The 19,550-nt window shown below is 45.7% G+C and overlaps 1 protein-coding gene across 5 annotated transcripts in view; it reads right to left on the bottom strand.

The window, feature by feature from the left end:
• Positions 1 to 19,550, bottom strand: part of NTM (neurotrimin) — an 846,452-nt gene that overhangs the window by 107,803 nt on the left and 719,099 nt on the right. For all 5 annotated transcript variants that reach the window (XM_006098235.3, XM_014463876.2, XM_023761994.1 and 2 more), the window contains one exon: positions 3,444 to 3,569. In XM_006098235.3, the coding sequence (XP_006098297.1) occupies positions 3,444 to 3,569 (126 nt within the window). The remainder of the gene's footprint in view (positions 1 to 3,443; positions 3,570 to 19,550) is intronic.

A 19,550-nucleotide genomic window follows, 5' to 3' on the forward strand; every position in this document is an offset into this window, starting at 1 on the left:
CTGGTAAAACGGTGTTGACATTTCTGCCTCCCCTTTCCACATATAAGGTGGTCACCACTGGAAATGCATATTCGAAGGCAGCTTAGCTTATTGCACATAGTGACATGTATTATGATGGAGGACGCTTGGATTATTCAGAAACGTACGGAACAGACAGGTCAGTCCGGAGAGAGAAGATCCAATGAAGCCATCAGGGTCGCCAAAAGCGTTTCTAATGGGAGTGTGTGTAAGAATGATCCTGGATGAGACATGATCCACGCACAGAGGATGGGACAAAGCTGGCAGCCGCTCTCTCCCTTCCCTTCGGAGCCCTCGCTAAGGTGCAGCATACCTTGTTCTCTGAGGAACCTCACGCCTGCCCTAACTTGTTTAAAATAAGCATCCTTTGGAGCCATTTAGTGAGGAAAGATGAAGGTCTAGCTGCTAAGTGTCTGCAGCTTCGGTTTTGATTTGGCAGCAGCCCAGTGGCAGCTCTGATCCCCAAACCTGGAGTGCAGCTGCCTGGTGAGTCCCTGGGGATTCGTTTCTGCTCCAGGTGTCTCATCAGTTTGAATCTTGGATAGCTCATCTGGACCAGGGATCTGGAAAGACTTCATCTCCTTTACACTGAGCCACAGGTAGATTCTGATTATCCTGCTCCGCTCCCCTTGATCCAGCTTGTTTCCATAGCAGCTAAAAACCCCGGTAAAAAGGACGCCTGTGAGCCAGGCGCAGGAAGCATCCCCCGGGGAAATGAATCTACTTGATGGCCCCCCAACGGGAAGAGGAGTCTAAGGCACATCGGTGCGAACTTCAGGGAGATGAACGGAAGAGGGCTCCACTGTCAGAAGGAAGATGAAAGTAATTGTGTGGAGAAGAGAAAGAGGGGGGAAGAAAAACATGTGGGGAAAAAATGAAATGAAAGCGGAAACATGTGGGAGGCTGAGAGAGAAAGGAAAGCAAAGGACAAAAGGAAAAAGCATCAAAGGGCAAGACAAAAGGAGAAGAGGCCCAGCGGAGAAGGGAGGAAGGAGGACATGAGAAAAGGCCTCACACAGGAGACAGAGGGAGACCTGCGAGAGGGAGGCCACAGGGCCTCTGCCTGACAGAGGGCGAAGCACGTCTACCTGGGATGATAAAGGCCCTGCAGAGTCGCAGGCCCAGCGGCCCTGGCATCCAGGAGCCCTGGGGACTCAGCATTAGGCAGCGCTGACTGGTGGGCACCACGGTCTTCGGAAGCCTGTCCATTGGGAGGGCCCCTGCTTCAGAGGTGCCAGGGCCACCTTTCATCAGTGATGATCTCACGCACGCCAGAGGCCTCCCCCCGGATTGTGGGCCTGTCCTCACTTAACGTCGTTTCACATCCATCAAGAGACTGACAGACACGGGAAGCTCTTTGATGCCTTTGCTCATGGGGTAGAGTCAGGAATGCTGGCCTGGGGCAGCTCCTGGGAACTCAGGCCCAACACTGAAAATCTCATGGTTTCTCCGAAGACCTCTAGCAGGGCCAAGTGTCCATGTCTACTAGTAAGAAAGGGGATTTGGTATTTGAGGCCCCCTCACAGCTCTGACAGGTATTTTAAAATGTCCCCAAGTGTAGTGGATGCTGAGGCGCTGCCACCTTTGGGAAGAGAGGATGTCTGCCCCAGGGGTTGTGTGCTGGTGGTAGACAGCACTCGCTCAGTGGCAGCTCTACGGGGACTGTGTCCTGTGAAGAGATGCCTGGCCCAGGTCACAGCCTTTCTGCAGACAGCCCAGCTTCAGCGACGGACTGCTGTGCCAGCCCCCTCACCTCAAATAAAGAACCTGTCTGAAGGGTTACCCCAGCTTCAGAACCCCCCATCCTGTCAGCTGAGATATTCCAAGTGACTGCAGTGCAACTCAACTTCTCCAACTGCCCAACCCTCTTTCTTTTTTTTTCCTTCTACAGAGGTTGGTTCCAAGAGTATCTTGAATAAAAGTCTTACATGTTTTTGGGGGACCTGGCCTGCAACATTGAGCAAACAACTACCACTACAGTTCCTTTTACATCCTTATTACTCAGCAATGCATATACCTTCATGCATACATCCATATGTGTACGTTCACAATAACCAATGAAATTAAGGCTCTTTATTCATGTCCCTGCTCAAAGTCACCTTCTCAAAGGCCTTCCCTGACCAAACCTCTTTTCTTTTAGTCAATATATACGGTTCTATTTTCTCATCCTTATCACCACCTGGTGTCTTGTATATTCCTTTTATGGTCATTTTCCTCATGAGAATGTGATCTTGTTTGGGTTTATTGCTATATCCCCCATGCTGAGACGTGTGCCTAGATTATTGCCAGCATTCAAGAGATATTGAAGAACAAATAAAATAATTTAATGTACCGTGAATAAAAGCCAGCTTAATGATAAATGGCATCTACTTAGATTCTAAATGTTTAATGTTCAAGCCATGAAAGCACAAAACACCACTTAGTCTGGTCTGGTCTATACAACATCTAAGCATTAAGACAAAGTACATTTTGCAATTTGGTCATCTTGGATTAATCACAGTAAAACAACAACAAGGCTACAAAACAACGGAATAGAGACCGGATATCTGGCAATGCCGAACAAGCCCCGATTTGGAAATTGTGCATTTAGGAATGTGGCCGTTCGGAGCTCTCATTTATTTTGTGTTTGTGTTTTCTTTCTCTTAAAACAACCAGCTGAATAATGCCATGAAAGCGAATTGTCCACCATCAAATATGGCCAATGACATTCTCCCAGAACATCTTACCCCCACTTCATCCACCACCAGCTGGGACGCAGTTCCCAGGGATTGGAGAGGAGCTCAAATATGGCCGCTGAAACCTTAGAGCAGGGGTCCTCAAACTACAGCCCGTGGGCCACATGCAAATACAAATATTGTATTTGTTCCTGTTTTGTTTTTTTACTTCAAAATAAGATATGTGCAGTGTGCATAGGAATTTGTTCATAGTTTTTTTAAAAACTATAGTCCGGCCCTCCAATGGTCTGAGCGACAGTGAACTGGCCCCCTGTTTAAAAAGTTTGAGGGCCAAAACCAGTTTGGCTCAGTGGATAGAGCGTCGGCCTGCGGACTGAAGGGTCCCGGGTTCGATTCCGGTCAAGGGCATGTACCTTGGTTGTGGGCACATCCCCAGTGGGAGATGTGCAGGAGACAGCTGATCGATGTTTCTCTCTCATCGATGTTTCTAACTCTCTATCTCTCTCCCTTCCTCTCTGTAAAAAATCAATAAAATATATTTTTTTAAAAAAAGTTTGAGGACCCCTGCCTTAAGAGGATAGGCCTGTCTTTTGGAGAACACCAAACCCTCACAGAGCCTCGAGCATTGTTATCAGGCTACCAACAACGAAGGACCCTTTGGATGAAGTCACCAGCACCATGACCTACTAGCTGTGGCCAGCAAGTCTCTCAGTTCCTTTCACGACACAAAGCACCAAACTGCTCTCTTACCTTTGGGGGAGATGTGTCTCCAGGTAACCGTGGGCTCTGGTCTGCCCGTTGCTATGCAGGTGAGGCTGATATTGTTTCCTTCATTAATGGAGATATCTGAAGAAATCTCTACAATTTTGGGAGATACTGTGGAGACAAAAGCCAGTGGAAGGAAAATAAATATCCTGTTGAAACATCTCTTTGTTGTCTCACAATAATAGCTGGCAGAATAGCTCGGGGACTGAAGTATAAGGGTGATGGGAACAAATGGAGAGAAATTAGAGGAATTATCTTAAACATAAAAGGAACATCTTACCTTGAATTTATTGTCTATTTCCTCCTGTCTAAACCCAAAGTCAGGAAGTACTGATGGGAATGGATTTCAATGCAACACGATTGTCCTCGCCTCCACCCTCTTCCTGTCTGCACTCTCACCCAAGTCCCCTCTGACACACATCCACAAGACATTCTCCACAGTGCATTCAGAGTTGATGGAATACAATTCTGAGCATATCACATCTCTGCCTAAACAACTCCAATTGTTCCTTATTGCCCAGCTGATCATATCCACCCACTTCGTCCTGGGATAGCAGGCTGTTCAGAATCAAGCATCAACCTGTTTCCATTGGTATTCCTGCTGATTCTATCTCATCTAATCCCCTTGTCACCCCCAACACATCATGCCCTTTCTGATCATTAAGCATTTGGGGGTCTATCTTGTTATTTATGTCCTTCCTAGAAAACTCCCAGTCATCCTTTAAAGTCTAAATCAAAAGCCACTTTGTTGCAGCTTTTCTCTTTTTTTAAATATATCTGTATTGACTTCAGAGAGGAAGGAAGAGGAAGAGAAAGATAGAAACATCAAGGATGAGAGAAACATTGATCGGCTGCCTCCTGCACACCCCACACTGGGGATCAAACCCACAACCTAGGCATTTGCCCTGACTGGGAATTGAAGTGTGATCTGGTTCATAGGTCGACACTCAACCACTGAGCCACACCGGCTGGGCAATGGTGCACCTTTTCTGACCCTTACACCTCTCTGCCCTCCTGCACGACTCTACATGCCAGCTGCTCCTCATCTGCCTACTCACAGCCTGATGGTGAATCAAAAAATGTCAACTAGCCAGACACACTTGGTCCCTTTCTCTCTCGGACCCCTAAAACAATTCCTCAAAGGAAGGGAGGGGTTCGTTTTAATTGGTAAATTTGGGAACAGGAACCCCACTCTGTTTGGGCTTTAGTTTTGGGGCCAGGCTCCCCGTAAGAAGCTATGTTCTGTTGTGGTCCTCCTAGTGCAGTGGACGGCAAACTGCTGCTCGCGAGCCACATGCGGCTCTTTGGCCCCTTGAGTGTGGCTCTTCCACAAAATACCGACTTCTGCGCATGGGCCACAAAGTTTCAATCACACTGTACATGCGTGCCCGCACGTGGTATTTTGTGGAAGAGCCACACTCAGGGGGCCACAGAGCCACCTGTGGCTCGCCAGCTGCAGTTTGCCGACCACTGTCCTAGTGCGTGTGTCACAGGCCAATGTCCTACAGGTGCGGGAGGGCCCACCGCACAGCCAACAGTTGCCTGTGTCCATCCGTCTCATCTGGGGTTCAGAATTAGGAGCTAATTGTTGCTACACATCTAAGCTTAATTCTCCAGTATCATCAAAACTAGTGAATGTGATTTTTGGTCCGTGTATGACTCTTCATTTGTCTGCCAAATGGTTTATAAAGTAAGAATGTCACTTGGCGCCTATCCCACTATGCAATGGTTATTGTCTTAGCATTTCTCATCCACTAGACCCGTGTTTGGCAAACTGCGGCTCGTGAGCCACATGCGGCTCTTTGGCCCCTTGTGTGTGGCTCTTCCTAAGCCTTAGGAGTACCCTAATTAAGTTAATAACAATGTACCTACCTATATAGTCTAAATTTAAAAAATCTGGTTCTCAAAAGAAATTTCAATCGTTGTACTGTTGATATTTGGCTCTGCTGACTAATGAGTTTACCGACCACTGCACTAGACCATGAGCTTTTTGATGGCCTGAGCCATGACTTATATTTATATCCGTAGTCAAAGCTCAACAGATATTTATAGGATGGGGATTATAATGGTTGTTCCAGCACCTTCCCAACCTGCTACATGTTTGTAACAACCTCAGAACCGGATCGTTAACACACACCATTTCAGTTCTACTGACAGTAGATCTGACTCATTAATTCTTCACAAATTAACTGGCCCCTCCATCCAGCTCTCTTAAGTTTCTTCATGTTGGTTTCTTTCCTTGAATAAACACCTGTCAAAGCCACCACAGCGGGCAATTCCAGGGCACATCATCCAACAGCATACAATGCCATCTGGCCTCCTGGAGATCCCGGGGAACTTGACCATCACCCCCAAGCCCTGTTCCAAGGCCAGAGTGCAACCCTCACATGGAGATGAGACGGTTGGGAATTTCAGGGCTCATCTTTCCTCTGTCTGAAGCATTAATCTAGCACCTTTTATTGCATTGGATTTCCTCCTTCACACAAAAGGGGATTATCAAGCAGATGTTCTCCCTTCGCCTTTGTTCCTCCTTCTCCTTAAAATATTCCCCCACTCTTTTCCACATGGCACACACTGGACAACTCATTAATAAGCACGAGTTGCAAATTATTTCCTTGTCCTCCTACCCTTGGTGCTGATTTTGATTCTTAGACTCTTCTCTCCTTCTCTCCAACTACTTATACCTATTGGAATTGTTCAAGGCCTGGTTGTGTTACCACACCTTCTATAAGGTCTTCTGCATGATCTCCAAAAGGGTGTGGCCTTTCCCTTACTATGGATTCCATAGCTTCTTCAAAGCATTTAAATTTACTCTCTTATGCTACGTTTTCTCATCTTTCTTCAATATGCTATGGATTATCAGAAGATGAGATATTGAGCAAGAGCCTTTCTCATTTAAAAAAAAAATCTGCTGTTCTGAATAGGGTGTCTTCCATAAAGTAAGGACCTTAATGATTTTTATTACTTGTTTAATCCTCACCTGAGGATATGTTTTCCATTGATTTTGGAGAGAGGAAGGAAGAGAGAAAAAGAGAGGGAAGGAGTGAGGGAGAGAGGAAGGGGAGAGAAAAAGAGGGAAGAAGTGAGGGAGAGAGGGAGGAGAGAGAGAAAGAGATGTCAATGTGACAGAGAAACAATGATTGGTTGCCTCCCATCAGTGCCCTGACCCGGGATCAAACCTGCAACCTAGGTATGTGCCCTGACCTGACTGGGAATTGAACCCATAACATTTTGGTGTATGGGACGATGCTCCAACCAACTGAGCCACCGAGCTAGGGCACCATTCATCATTTTTATGTTTAAATTCACATCATCTTCAGATAGAAATGCAGTGTGTGTGTGTGTGTGTGTGATTGCACACACATTCACCTGTACTCTCACAGGTATTTGGTGGGACAAAAACAATGGAGAATCAATATGGTGAGGGTTAAGGAGTGAGCACTGGCTCTTACAATCCAGGGCTTCTAAGACATCATGTTGCAACTAATGGCTACGTCACTTTAAAAGCTAGATTGAATCTTCCAAGACAGAATAATAATTGATGAGTTAAGGACAGAACACCCAATTTGCTGACTATCTGAAAGACCCACATTTCTAAATTCTCTTAGTTCTAACAGCATTTAAACTTGATGGAATTTATTCAGTGTTTTAACTGGAGTATTCAGTTCTCCAAGCACCACTCCACCGATCCATACATCCTCCTGACCCCTGCTCCTGCCCATCCTTGGCACCCACTGTCTTGCTCGCTTCTCAGAGGACAGGCTGCCTGCAGAGTGACGGTGGTGGCCTTGCAGGCAGTGCTTCCACTGTGCAGGTGAGTAATTTATGGATCTGGAAAGCACTCCGAGATGCTCTGCAAGGGATTAAGTCACGCCATGCGATAAAATAAAAAATGATGGACTTTGTGGACACGGGGTGATTTAGGGTTTGTAGTTGGAAGTGTGCTTAAAGTACATTTTAAGTGGAAATCAGGTCGAGTAATGAATTACTCTTGCTTTGGAAGGGCTTCCTGGAAGTTCATTTTCCTGGCTTCTTACATGATAGCTAATCTGCTAATCATACACTGGAGAACAATGGACAGTCCCCAAGTGGATCAGAAGGTGGTTTGGGCCAGCGCTGTCAGCAAAGTCAGTATATTAAATGAGACAATCGCATCCCATCCTTGGAAGAATCATCTAGAATTGTCTCCCTCCCCACTAGCACCTGGAAAGCATCCAACTCATGCACTAGAAGTTGGTGACATGCTGGCTGTCCTTTTAATCCTGCCTGGGAGTGTAACCTGAAGGTGGAAAATTTCCCCTGGGCAAGTTTCAGAGGCCGCCCAATCATGGCAATGGGCTGAGGTGGTTGACCAGAGATACACTCCCCACTCTCAAAACTAAAGCAGCAAAGTTCCTGAGATGCCAGGGGATTGGCAGTATCGCTTTCTAGGTGGCAACTTCTAACACATTGTCAGTATTTAAAATTACATGGAGTTAATAGGATGTACCGTGGTTTTAGCTAATCCATATTCATAAAGAAGTTTTGGCTAACTGAGAATGGTTTTCTTATACCTTTTAATCATGCGGGCTCTTAACATATCAGGATGGCTTTGTTTGTTTTTGTTAATTTACTCATTTGCCCCTTCCTTCCTTCCTTCCTTCCTTCCTTCCTTCCTTCCTTCCTTCCTTCCTTCCTTCTTTCCTTCCTTCCTTCATCAGTATCCATAGCATTGTTCATAGCACTGAGAACATAACCCTGAAAAGGACACAATCCTTATCCCCAAGGGGTTCCCAGTTTAGCAACGTAAAAACAGGTACACAGCAAACCCGTTCAATACATGCCAACATAGAGAGATGAATAAGATTGTCCAGGCAATACAGAGAGACACCTAAATCAGCCTGGAGACAGATGCCAGGGAAGGCTTCTGGGGTATGCGACACCTCAGCTAAGCCCTAGAAGATAAGCACAAGTTATTCTGGGAAGAAGAGGAGGCGAAACATGCTAGGCAAAGAAGATATCACCAAAAATCACCGGCATAATCATTAATGTAACAATACCCTCTACTGTAGGCTGGGCCAGAAGTCGTTCAGGAAACATTTAGTGAACACCTACTATAGACACAACTGTGTGTGAAGTATATGAATGGTATGCAGAAATACACAATTCTTTGGCCTCCGTGAACTTACAATCGGTTTGAGGAAACTGCATATAAATATCCCAGAAACTTGAATAACAAAGTAAAAGGTTTCACAAATGGCATGTGATTGAATGTGAAAGGAAGGGTACAAACATTAAGTTCCGTGAGTGGAGGGAGGGTCATAGTGAGTAGGAACATCGAGTGGCTTCTCAGATAGAGGGTCTAGTTTGGGCCTCAAGTAGAGGGTCTAGTTTGGACCTTAGATGGAGGGTCTAGATCGAACATCTGCAAATGAGAGACAGCTGTATAGGCTGAAAATGGGAAGCTGCACAGAAGGTTAGGCAGAAGCCCATGTCATGTCTGAAAATACAAAGTCTGTACTACAGGAGGCAATAGAGAGTACTGGTTGAGACCCTGGCTCTTTTTTGTTCAAACTGGGTAACTTTGGCCAAGCTAGTTGACCTCACTGTGCCTTTCTTCTTCATCCCTGTCATGGAGCTGATAATTGCATGTCCCTCAGATAATTTATTTGAGAATTTAAGGGGTAAGTTTATAAAATATACTTAGAGAAGCTCCTAGAAATATCAAGTGCTCAATAAGTGAGTTTTATATTGTGTGTGCTTGGCAAACACATGTATGTAGCTTCAACACAGATGGAGGATCAATGCATTGTAACCGACTCAAGGAGGAATGGAATACAAGTTCAATGACTAAACTAGAGCCAGATTATGGAACAGCCTAAATGGCTAGGTTCTGGATTTTAACTCTATCCTACAGGTAATTGCAAGCTTCAAAAAATTTAATGGAATTCTATATATTTTAAATTTACTTTAAGCAAAATAACCAGTTACAAGGTATCACAGTGAAAACAGACAGAAATTGGACTCAGAGAAAATCCATCCATATGAGCTATTCAAGGCCTGGGTTAAACAGTTGCCTCTATAAGGATGGAGGGAAAGGATGGATTTAAAAGCATTGCCATTGGAGATGAGCCAGAGCTGGCTGTACCCTGGATGGGGGAATGGGAATACAGAGTCCAATATAAACACCGCTGTGTTCAAGAGCAGCTGATGGCTGAGCTAGCAGGTCCCTGGGTGGTATAGGGAGAACTATTCTTGGGGAGAACATCAGTTTGACTACTTTTTCTTTTAGACGTCCTGTAGTGAGATGACAAGGGGCAGCATGATTGGAATGATACAATCAAAGGTCTGGGGTGAGATCTGAGATCTGCTAAGAGTTCACGGCTTCCTAAAAAAGGCAATCAACTTGTTTCTCCAGACGTGCATGCCACAAATCTAGAAAACACACACATGTGGACACAGGGAGACCGGGAAGTGGGTAGGTGATGTTTGGGAGGAAAAGCAGAGCCTGATGAACCCCACTCTGGATACAGTTCCACATCATTACATTATGTTAAGGTTCAGCCTGCCTGGTATTGAATTTTAATTCAAATGTGTAAATAGTTAAATAAGATAATTATTAAAACAGTATTATAGGGAACTTCCCCCGTCTTGGTTTAGCTTCCACTGCCCAGGTGTTAGGTTTTAATAATTATGTCATTAATAAATAGCAATTTGCTGTTTTTAGCACCGGGTAGATATCCTATTAAATCCAAATTAAGATGCTTTATTAAGCACTGCACAGTCCTGTGGGGCTGAGCTGCCTGGACCGGGTTACTCTGCACGGCACACGCAGATCTATGCATCCCAGATGGCTTCCTTTGCTGCCCGTGGCATTTCTCCCCCTGCCTCCTCCCTCCTCCACAGAGTGAAGGTCTGAGATGCCCATGGCAACTCATAGTTTCCACAGCAAAGGCAGCATCACTGCTATGGCTTGGGACCTTTGTCTTTATAGAATCACAAGGACCAATCTGGAGTGCCCTCAACTAGCCTGCTTTGCAGACCCCACACACACACTTGGGCCTTGGTCAATAGCCTAGTGCCCGAATGTTCTATCTGGATCAGAAAACTCTTACAGATACAACGGAGCTGATGCCGGTTCGTGGACTAATCTGTCTTTTCACACTGGCCACTGTGGACCAAGGTAAACTCTAGGGCAAAGCTGACTTGTGAAGGTATGAATTCAGGCTATGAAAAGTATGCTTGATCTAGAACCTTCCTTCTCTCACCCAGAGTGAACAAAGAGGTGAGGCCATCATGGAGCATGAGGCCAAGCTCCTGCCTTGGTTTCAATGACCCTTAATGAACCAGGTCCTGCCTCCCTCTCCACACACATCCCATGTCATTCTCTTTTAGTCACTCCACTGGCCTCCTTTCCTCCCAAAACACCAAGCCATCCCTTGACTCGGGTCCTCTCTGCTTGCCTTTCTTCCTGCCTTTCACCTGGCTGGTTCTGTCTCATGCTTTAAATCTTTGCTCCTGTAGGCAGCCTTCCTTGATCACCTTTTCAAAAGTAGAACTCTCCATACTAGATTGTTGCATAACTGTCAGTTCTCTCAAATAAAATGTGTCTTGTTCATTGATGTATTCAGTACATACCATAATATCTGGCACAGGTTGTGTTCAACAGATATTTTTTGAATGAATGAGGGTGTTTTCACGAGGCTGAATGGAAATGCAAATAAATTGACATGAATAAACTTACTCAAGATCTTTCAATAGCCTCCAAAGACTCTCAGCATCTATAATAATACTGGCAGTTACTGCTTGTTAAATACCTGCTGTATAACTGGTGTTTAGCATATATTACCTTTATTTATTTTACCCCTGCATTCACCCCACAAGTAGATATTATTTCTAAAGCGATATTACTCCTAATTGTCCTGGTTTACTTGGAACTAAACGGTTTCCCAGAATATGGGACTTTTAGCGCTGAAACCAGAAAAGTCTCAGGCAAATGGGCAAGTGTTGGTCACCCTAATTATTTCCCTTCCCACATTTTACAAAGAGGGTACTTATATTTAGAGCGGTCAAGAAACGTGTTCAAAAACATTTAATTAAAAATTGTAGAGTTACAGAGTGTTGTGTTTTAATGAGGGATTATGTGGGTTAGAAAATAAATACACACAGAATCATGGATGCATACATAAAAAGATAAACAAAAATCATATACATGTACACACACACACACACACACACACACACACACTGACACATCATAAATCTCTGTTGTGCACTGGACAGTTGACAAGGCACTTGACTCCACAGATGGGTTAAATCTCACAGGTACCCACTGAGGCAGTTCCATTATTATTTCTATTTACAGATAAAGAAACTAAGGCTTTCTCGGATTTTAGTGGTTTGCTCCAGGTTACCCAGATACTAAGTGGCAAAGGTGGGACCTGAATTTTGATTATGTATGCTCCCAAATCTATTCTCTTCACATCAAATTAAGCCCCATAGAATGTGGATTCTCCGCACAGTGTTCTTGGGGTCTTGCCAATTCATCCAGCCACATGCAGATCTGCTTCTCCCCCACCATCCTCTCACAAGAATTTATATGTTAAACGTGAAGTACTATTCAAATGTGACTTATCAGTGTTACTAAACATGCATACCTCTGGACATTAGGGGAAATACGGACATTAGGTGCAGCGGGGGCGCTTTGGTTTAGAGCAGTGATGGCGAACCTATGACATGCGTGTCAGAGGTGACACGCGATTTCTTTGTTAAATGGCATTTAAATATATAAAATAAATATCAAAAATATAAGTCTTTGTTTTGCTATGGTTGCAAATATCAAAAAAATGTCTATATGTGACAGGGCACCGGAGTTAAGTTAGGGTTTTTCAAAATGCTGACACGACGAGCTCAAAAGGTTCGCCATCACTGGTTTAGAGACTACGAGGAGCAAGCCTCCTCCCCGCCTCCCAGGCAGATGCCAACCTCTTCTTCACAGGCGCTGGTGGCTGCCCCATGTGAGGGCACAGGGTGTATCCCCGAGGGGGGCCCTTCTCCCGGCCAGCAATGTGCTGGCTGCTTCCCCTTCCCAGGAGGCACAGGTCAGATTCCATTCAGAATCCCAAATTAGATGCTGAACAGAGGGCTCCTTGGCGACACAGCCCCGGGGCAGACTGTTACTCCCTTTAAAGGACCCTCCTGTCATTGCTTACATCTCTTTCTTCCTCTGCCTCCACATTAAAAGCATTCATGTTTGCTGGAAAGTCAGGAAGCCCGGGGAGGAAAGCAGGCGCTTTAGTCGGGATTAGTCATAAACCACTGGTTCCGTGGTTTGGAATGTGCTCCTCGCAGGAGGAGCTGAAATGTGGAAGGAAGTGCTGATGGGCTCGGCTCCCGACCCAGCGCAGTCATTCCTGATGGAGACACAGGAGGCCGAAGTCAGCACCACGCACGCCTCACTCCAGGCTTTCCTGCTTTGGGGCAGATTTGTACCCGTTGAATTTCACAGCAACCAGTCTGCAACCGCAGTGCTCCATCATACTTGACAACGCCCAAGAAATTGCTAAGACCTATGTCTTCATCAAGGGTTGAATGTGGAAACAGAGGGGGAATTATTGCTAATCGTGACATGGATCTGACATCAGACAGGCCTGGTTGTTTGGCAGCTTCTAGAATAAGAGCACGTGCTTTGGGTTGAATGCCCATGGGGTGGTGGACATGAAACCAATCATGGGTATTCAACCCAAAGCTCATGAAATTCACCTCAGGCAGGATGGGAAGGAAGGACCGCTGGACACCATCAATGCCCAGCACTTTGCTGGGGGCTTAGCATTGGCTGCTTCCTCTTAAATCCTCACAATAACTCAGGCATTATTCTCACTGTTCGGCAAAGACAAACACAGGGAGGTTAAGCAACAAGCCTCATCATACAGGAAGTCAGACCATTGCAATATCTCTAGTAAGGTGCATCTAAAAAAAATTAGCTACTTCCCCTATATTTTCCATTTAATCCAGAACACTAGGCTTTAAATAGCTAAAAATGTGCTCAGAGACACTAAGCTAGAAAATGGCAGAACTCAGATCCAAGCTTTTCTTTTCTCTTCTGTTATTCTGTTACTTTACTTTTTATTGAATTTATTGGGGTGACATTGGTTAATACAATTATATAGGTTTCAGGGATACAATTCTATAATACATCATCTGCATGTTGTATGGTGTGTTCGCCACCCCAAAGTCAAGTCTCCCTCCATCACCATTGATCCCCCCTTTACCTTCTCCTACCTCCCCACCCCCCTTTCCTTCTGTTAATCACCACACTATTGTCTGTCTATGAGTTTTTAATGCGCTTTTTTCTTAATCCCTTCACCTTTTTCACCCAACCCCCCTCCACTTTGACGGTGTCAGTTTGTTCTGTTTTTTTATGAATCTGTTTTGTTTGTTAGTTTATTTTGTTCATTAGATTCCACAAATAAGTGAAATCTGATGGTATTTGTCAGTTTCTGCCTGCCTTATTTCACTCAGCATAATACTCTCCAGGTCAAACCCAACCTTTTCCTATCGGGCTTTGGATCAAATGACATGTGTAGGTATAATTAAAAGCACTCAGCGAGCTGCTAATCACTCTACACATAAATGCTATTGTGATTGAGGTAATGCAGACTTCCATCAATTAGTGGTAAACAGCATAATTATCTGCTGTAAAAAGCAACCTGGAATTGCTGGCTGGATTTCTTTATAGCATCTTTTGACGTGTACAATGTCTTCACTTGCATGTCACAGGTAGGGGCTCAAAAGAAATTTCGATTCCTCCTGTTTCTAATTTCTTCTCACTGGGAATTGTTTATTCCTCTGGTTCCCACCAGCCTGAGCTTTGCCTTATACTTTGAGGCTTGGCCTCGAGGCCTCTTTAAGCAGTTTCCTTTGCTCCCTAGGCATCTGGTGTCTCACTAGGTCTCTCTTCCCAAAGCAAAAGTGCAGCTGATGTCCATGACACTCGAGTGACCAGTTAGGAAAAGCTCTACACCTGCATCTGTGACTTCTGTCGCATCCCATGTCCCCTCAGCTGTCTCTCCCCCAGAAAGAATTTTTGCACAAATTCCAAAAGATCTTCAGAGAAGGGAGACACAGACCCCATCTTGCTCAGGGCACAGTGTCCGGTTCCCTCAGCAGCCCTGGCCTTAGCCAGGGGACCCTTTCCATACATTTCAGTTTTAGGGTCTGCAGTTCCCATGGTAACACCTCATTTTCTTTCTTATTTTGTTTTGTTTTGTTAATAGAGGATTTTTAAAAATTGATTTGTAGGGAGAGTGGGGGAGAGGGAAAGAGAAAAATTGATGTGAGAGAAACGCATCGATTGGTTGCCTCCTGCAGGAGCCCTGACCAGGGCTAGGGCCTGCAACCGAGGTACCTGCCCTTGACCAGAATTGAACCCTGGGCCCTTTGTGCCGCACGCTGACACTCTATCCACTGAGCCAAACCAACGAGGACCCACCTCCTTTTCAACAGGGCTCCTTTTTCTCCAAAATCAGAAAGTGGTTAGCTAACTCTTCCCCTTAGATAGATGCTCTTGCGTCTGCTCAGCAAGCCACCTTGTGGAGAGAGAAATGGCCTTCCTACAACAGTGAATGCCTCACCACCCCCAGGTGAAGCCCATGCTTCCCCATCTTGCAACAGCACAAGTAAACCAGCATGTGCATGTATGTACATGCCATCATAGCCTCTCAGACTCCTGGCAACGCTGTTCTGTGCTCACAGTCTCCTTAAGACTGCCCGATGGGCGGGCACCACCATGCCCGTCTCCCAGGCTGCCCATCCGGGTTGGATGGAGGCAGCAGGGCAGGGACAGGGCACCTGCCTCCCGGTGCTCCTGCGACCTGCTCTACAAAAGCCTGCATCTCCTGGCTGTAGATCTGCTGGCTGCCCACAGTGCCAGGCTCGCTTACATTTTCCGCTGCCTCCATGGCGTCATCAGCACTTTAATTCCTAATTGCCTGAAAGCACTGATAGTTATGCACTCAACACAAGCTATAAAACCATAGGCAGCGGGGAATTGTGCTGAGCACAGGAGGAGGGCTGTGGTGAAGTCCCCCACACCCCACCCCCGGCTGGGGAATGGTACCGATCCTCCCACAGTCTCTCCTTTCTCCCCAGGTACCTGCAGGGCTGAGTTCAGCGGAAGGCAGGTGGCCCCGGAGGGAATTCCCGCCTCTCTCCATCAGAGACCCATGTGGCTTCAGCTGGAAACTTGAAAACCAGAGTTACGCCCACACTCCCTGTACGGTTGTCTCTGGGAATAACTGAAGCAAGTGGAAGAAACATCTCATTAACTGGCCTTGAATCCTGCAGCCCCGGACGTGGTCCCACCGCTGTCCAGAGTAACTTGTCAGTTGGTTTTCAAGTGAGGTTTTGTTCCGAGGCCTTATTGCCACTAAATCCCTCCTAAAGGTTAAGGTCTGCAGCAGATCAAGGCGCAGGCCCTTCCTTTCCAGCTCAAGGGCGGGAGGCAGGCGGGCGGTTTCCAGCTACAAGTTCTCAGCCACAGCAGAGCTCTGCTAATCCCCTGCGAAATGTCACAGTGCGGACTGGAGAGAGTGCGGTGGGGAGAGAGAGAAGTTTCAACATGACTTCTTGTTAATACAAAGCTTGTCAAACGCATCACCTAGAAGCACCGAATGTCTTTATTACATTCCTTTATCTCCCCCTGAGATTGGAGGGATGGAACCACTCGCTTCTCGGTGGAGATGCCATCATCCGGAAACTAATTAAAGGAGCTGGGCCTCTCGTACTCCGGAGGAACAAAACGCGTCGGCAACAGAAGTAAAATATTATATATATATTTACACGTGAACTTTATATCCAAAAGGGCAAGTTGGGGATTTGACAAGAACTCTCTATCCCTCATCAGCTCCACGGGCGGAAGTGGCCCATCAGGATGTGGGTGGATCCTGACAGGAGGCCTGCTGCTCCCAGCATCATTGGGGAGGGCCTCCTCTCCTGGTACAGAGGAGTGGAGAGTCTCTGATCATTTATTGTGGGAAATGCAATTGCATGGTCCTCATACCAGCCCCTGTCTCTCTTTGAACAACACTCATGTATCTGTGCATGTTAGAAAGCCTGGTCACTCTCTCCCAAGTATGTCCAGTCACCGAAAGCCACACAGACAGAGATATTGTGCTTCCTGCCAGACAAAAGTTCAGAACCTAAGTCCCTTGACATCTTCCACCTGGAATGAACCTCCTCCCTACGAATTAGGCAGACAGCTCTATTCCACCAGGCTGCGCAGTCTCCCAAATTCTCTACACGGGATACTTTTCCATTCCTGGATTCCAACTGGTGATGCTTTCTGATTTTTTGTATGTTGTATTCCTCACAGGTGTTGTCAGAATAGAATTTAAAAATCCATACTTTGTCATTCAAGGTCCTCTGTCATCGGGAACCAACTCTGTAGCCACCCAGACTATGACTGCCCAGCATGACCGTCTCAGCTACTCATGTCTTTGTTTATGATGCTTCTGCCTCTCACCGGACTCGCTTCTCAGTGTCACTCGTATGAAACGGCTCAACATTTTGATCTTAGAGGGACACCCCTGTCCCCACTGGGCTGGTTACAGCCACCGCCTCGTCGGTTGGAACTGTACGTCCTCCCTTGTACTGCTGATATCTCAGCACAGGTTTCACCTCCTTTAGGGCTGTCCTTTGCTCTACTTGGTGAGGGCCTTAAGGTCTGCCAGCATGCTCTCACCTTTGTGTCTCCCACAGTACCCAGCCTGTGCCTTCCATGGGGCAGACTCTCAATGCACATTGGCTGAAGGACCAATTGTGAATGAGTGAATTAATTTACAACTCAAATGTTTTCTGGCTCCCACCATGCAGGGAATAAAGTTTCAAGTCCTTGGTTTGACATATCCGGGTGCCCTTCTCTCCACTTACCTTTCTCCTCTTCTCCCTAATTATTCTTGACCAACAAGTATGCATTCCTCTCTCTATCTGCTTGCATTAGTAGGCACGGAAGGCCATCTACAAAGCTCCCGACTATCACTGCAGCCAAGAGCTCAGGCTCCAAAGCCATCTAGAAAGCTCCCAGCTATATTGAGGTCAAGAGCTCACGCTCCAGAGCCAATCAGACTCAGTCTTCAATCCTGGCCTACTCTCTATTCATCATGTGTTTTTGAAACAGTTAGCTTCTCCGTGTCCTCGGCCTCAGGGTGCATATAATAATAACACCTAATAGGGTGGTTATGATGAGTGACTAAGATAATTCATATAAATTACTTAGCACATGCTAAATGGACAAAAATAGAAGCAAGTAAACAAACATGCATGTTCACCACTCCAACCAGAATGGTTTTGCCCAATCTCTCTGTGAACAAATCCAAGGTGCTACATCTAACTATCTCTAATGGCCAATTTCTGTCCTTGTTACATTAATCTGTCAGCAGCATTTGACCCAGATCTCTACTACCTTCTTTGACTTGGCAAGGTCACACTCTCCTTGCTTTCCTCCTACCTTATTGGCCACACCTTCTCAATCTCAAACTCTAAGTGTTGGCCTTTCCTACTGCTGGATCACTGGTCTCTTCTCAAACTACAATGCTCTCTCATGTCAGCCATGGCTTTATCTACCATCAGATGCTCATGGTTTCCAAGTCCATGCCTAGCCCTCATCTATCCTCTTTATTCTCATTAATCTTATTCTGGTTCAACACACTGTTTAGCTGTGTGGACATAGACCTGATTTTCTCTCTTTGTAAAAAAATATGATCTAATGAGTACTCTTCCTATAGGGCTACTCTGGGGATTCAATGAATCCATATGCATGATATTGAGCATATACTGTGCGCTCAATAAAGGACAGTGATTTAGCCTATTTGTCATCTTTATTTAATGGTTCAATAGATAGATTCACTTACTATGTCCCAAACATAGTAATTTCTTACTATGAATACCCTACCTCCCGTCCTAATTATCTCATCCTAGTTCATGATGTTATCATCTACCCAACTGCTGGAAATAATAGCACACGAATCATCTGTGGTTTCTCTTTTCCCCCATTTCCTAAGTCCTGTTCCCTTTATCTCAAAAACAACATTCTTGCCTGGCCGGCCTGGCTCAGTGGTTGAGCATTGAACCAGGAGGCTATGATTCAATTCCCGGTCAGGGCACATGCCTGGGTTGCAGGCTTGATCCCCAATGTAGGGAGTTCAAGGGGCAGCCAATCAATGATTCTCTCTCATTATTGATGGTTCTATCTCTCTCTCCTGCTTCCTTCCTCTCTGAAACCAATAAAAATATATTTGAAAGAAGAAAAAAATGTTCACACTGACTTGATATCATTTTCTTCCCTCTTCCTACCCATGTCTGACATCTCTCTTCTGGTTTTCCTGCTTCTACTATTTACACAGTGTATTATTCTCTGTGTCATAGCGGGAATGATTAAAAACAATATAAATCAGATACTATCATTCTCTGCCTGAAAACCTCCATTGGCACCTGCTTGCACTTCGAAAGGAATTGGAAATGTGCACCTGTGTCTCTGAGAGCTGGCACAGCTGGCCCCAGAGGAGCACTGGCTTTATCGTGGACTACTTTGCCCAGAATTCACTCAGTCCCAGTCCCATGGCCCACATTCTGTGCCTGCAAGGTGCCAAGCTGGTTCCTCTCTCAGGCCTTTGCAACCTCTGTTCCCTCTCCTGCAATGCTCTTTCCCGGGTATTCAGATGGTGAGATATCAGTTATGTCTTATTTCCATGGTCACACTTTGCATCCTTCCTGACCGTGCTATCTGAACCAGCTCCCTGCCCCTCCCCATCGCTCTGCTTTAGAGTTTTGTATGGCACCTACCCATCCCTCCAGTTCTCCTGGATGTGTTTGCTGTCTGTCGTCTGTCTATCCTCATTGGACTGTAAACCGCAGGAGGACAGAACAAGATCCATGTGTCCCCACTCTTCCCTGCCACCTGCAACAGTGCCCAGCACATAGTGAGGACACAATAAACAGATTTGGAATGTATAATCTCCCTGGTCAGAATCAATTTCTCCTTTCTTTGTCCTTTGGTAGCCCTTTGTTCAATCTACTCGCATACAGATGTCACATTCTGTCCTAGTAACTGTTAGT

This window comes from Myotis lucifugus, unplaced genomic scaffold (assembly GCF_000147115.1).
Source record: "Myotis lucifugus unplaced genomic scaffold, Myoluc2.0 scaffold_225, whole genome shotgun sequence".
Classification (NCBI taxonomy): domain Eukaryota; kingdom Metazoa; phylum Chordata; class Mammalia; order Chiroptera; family Vespertilionidae; genus Myotis; species Myotis lucifugus.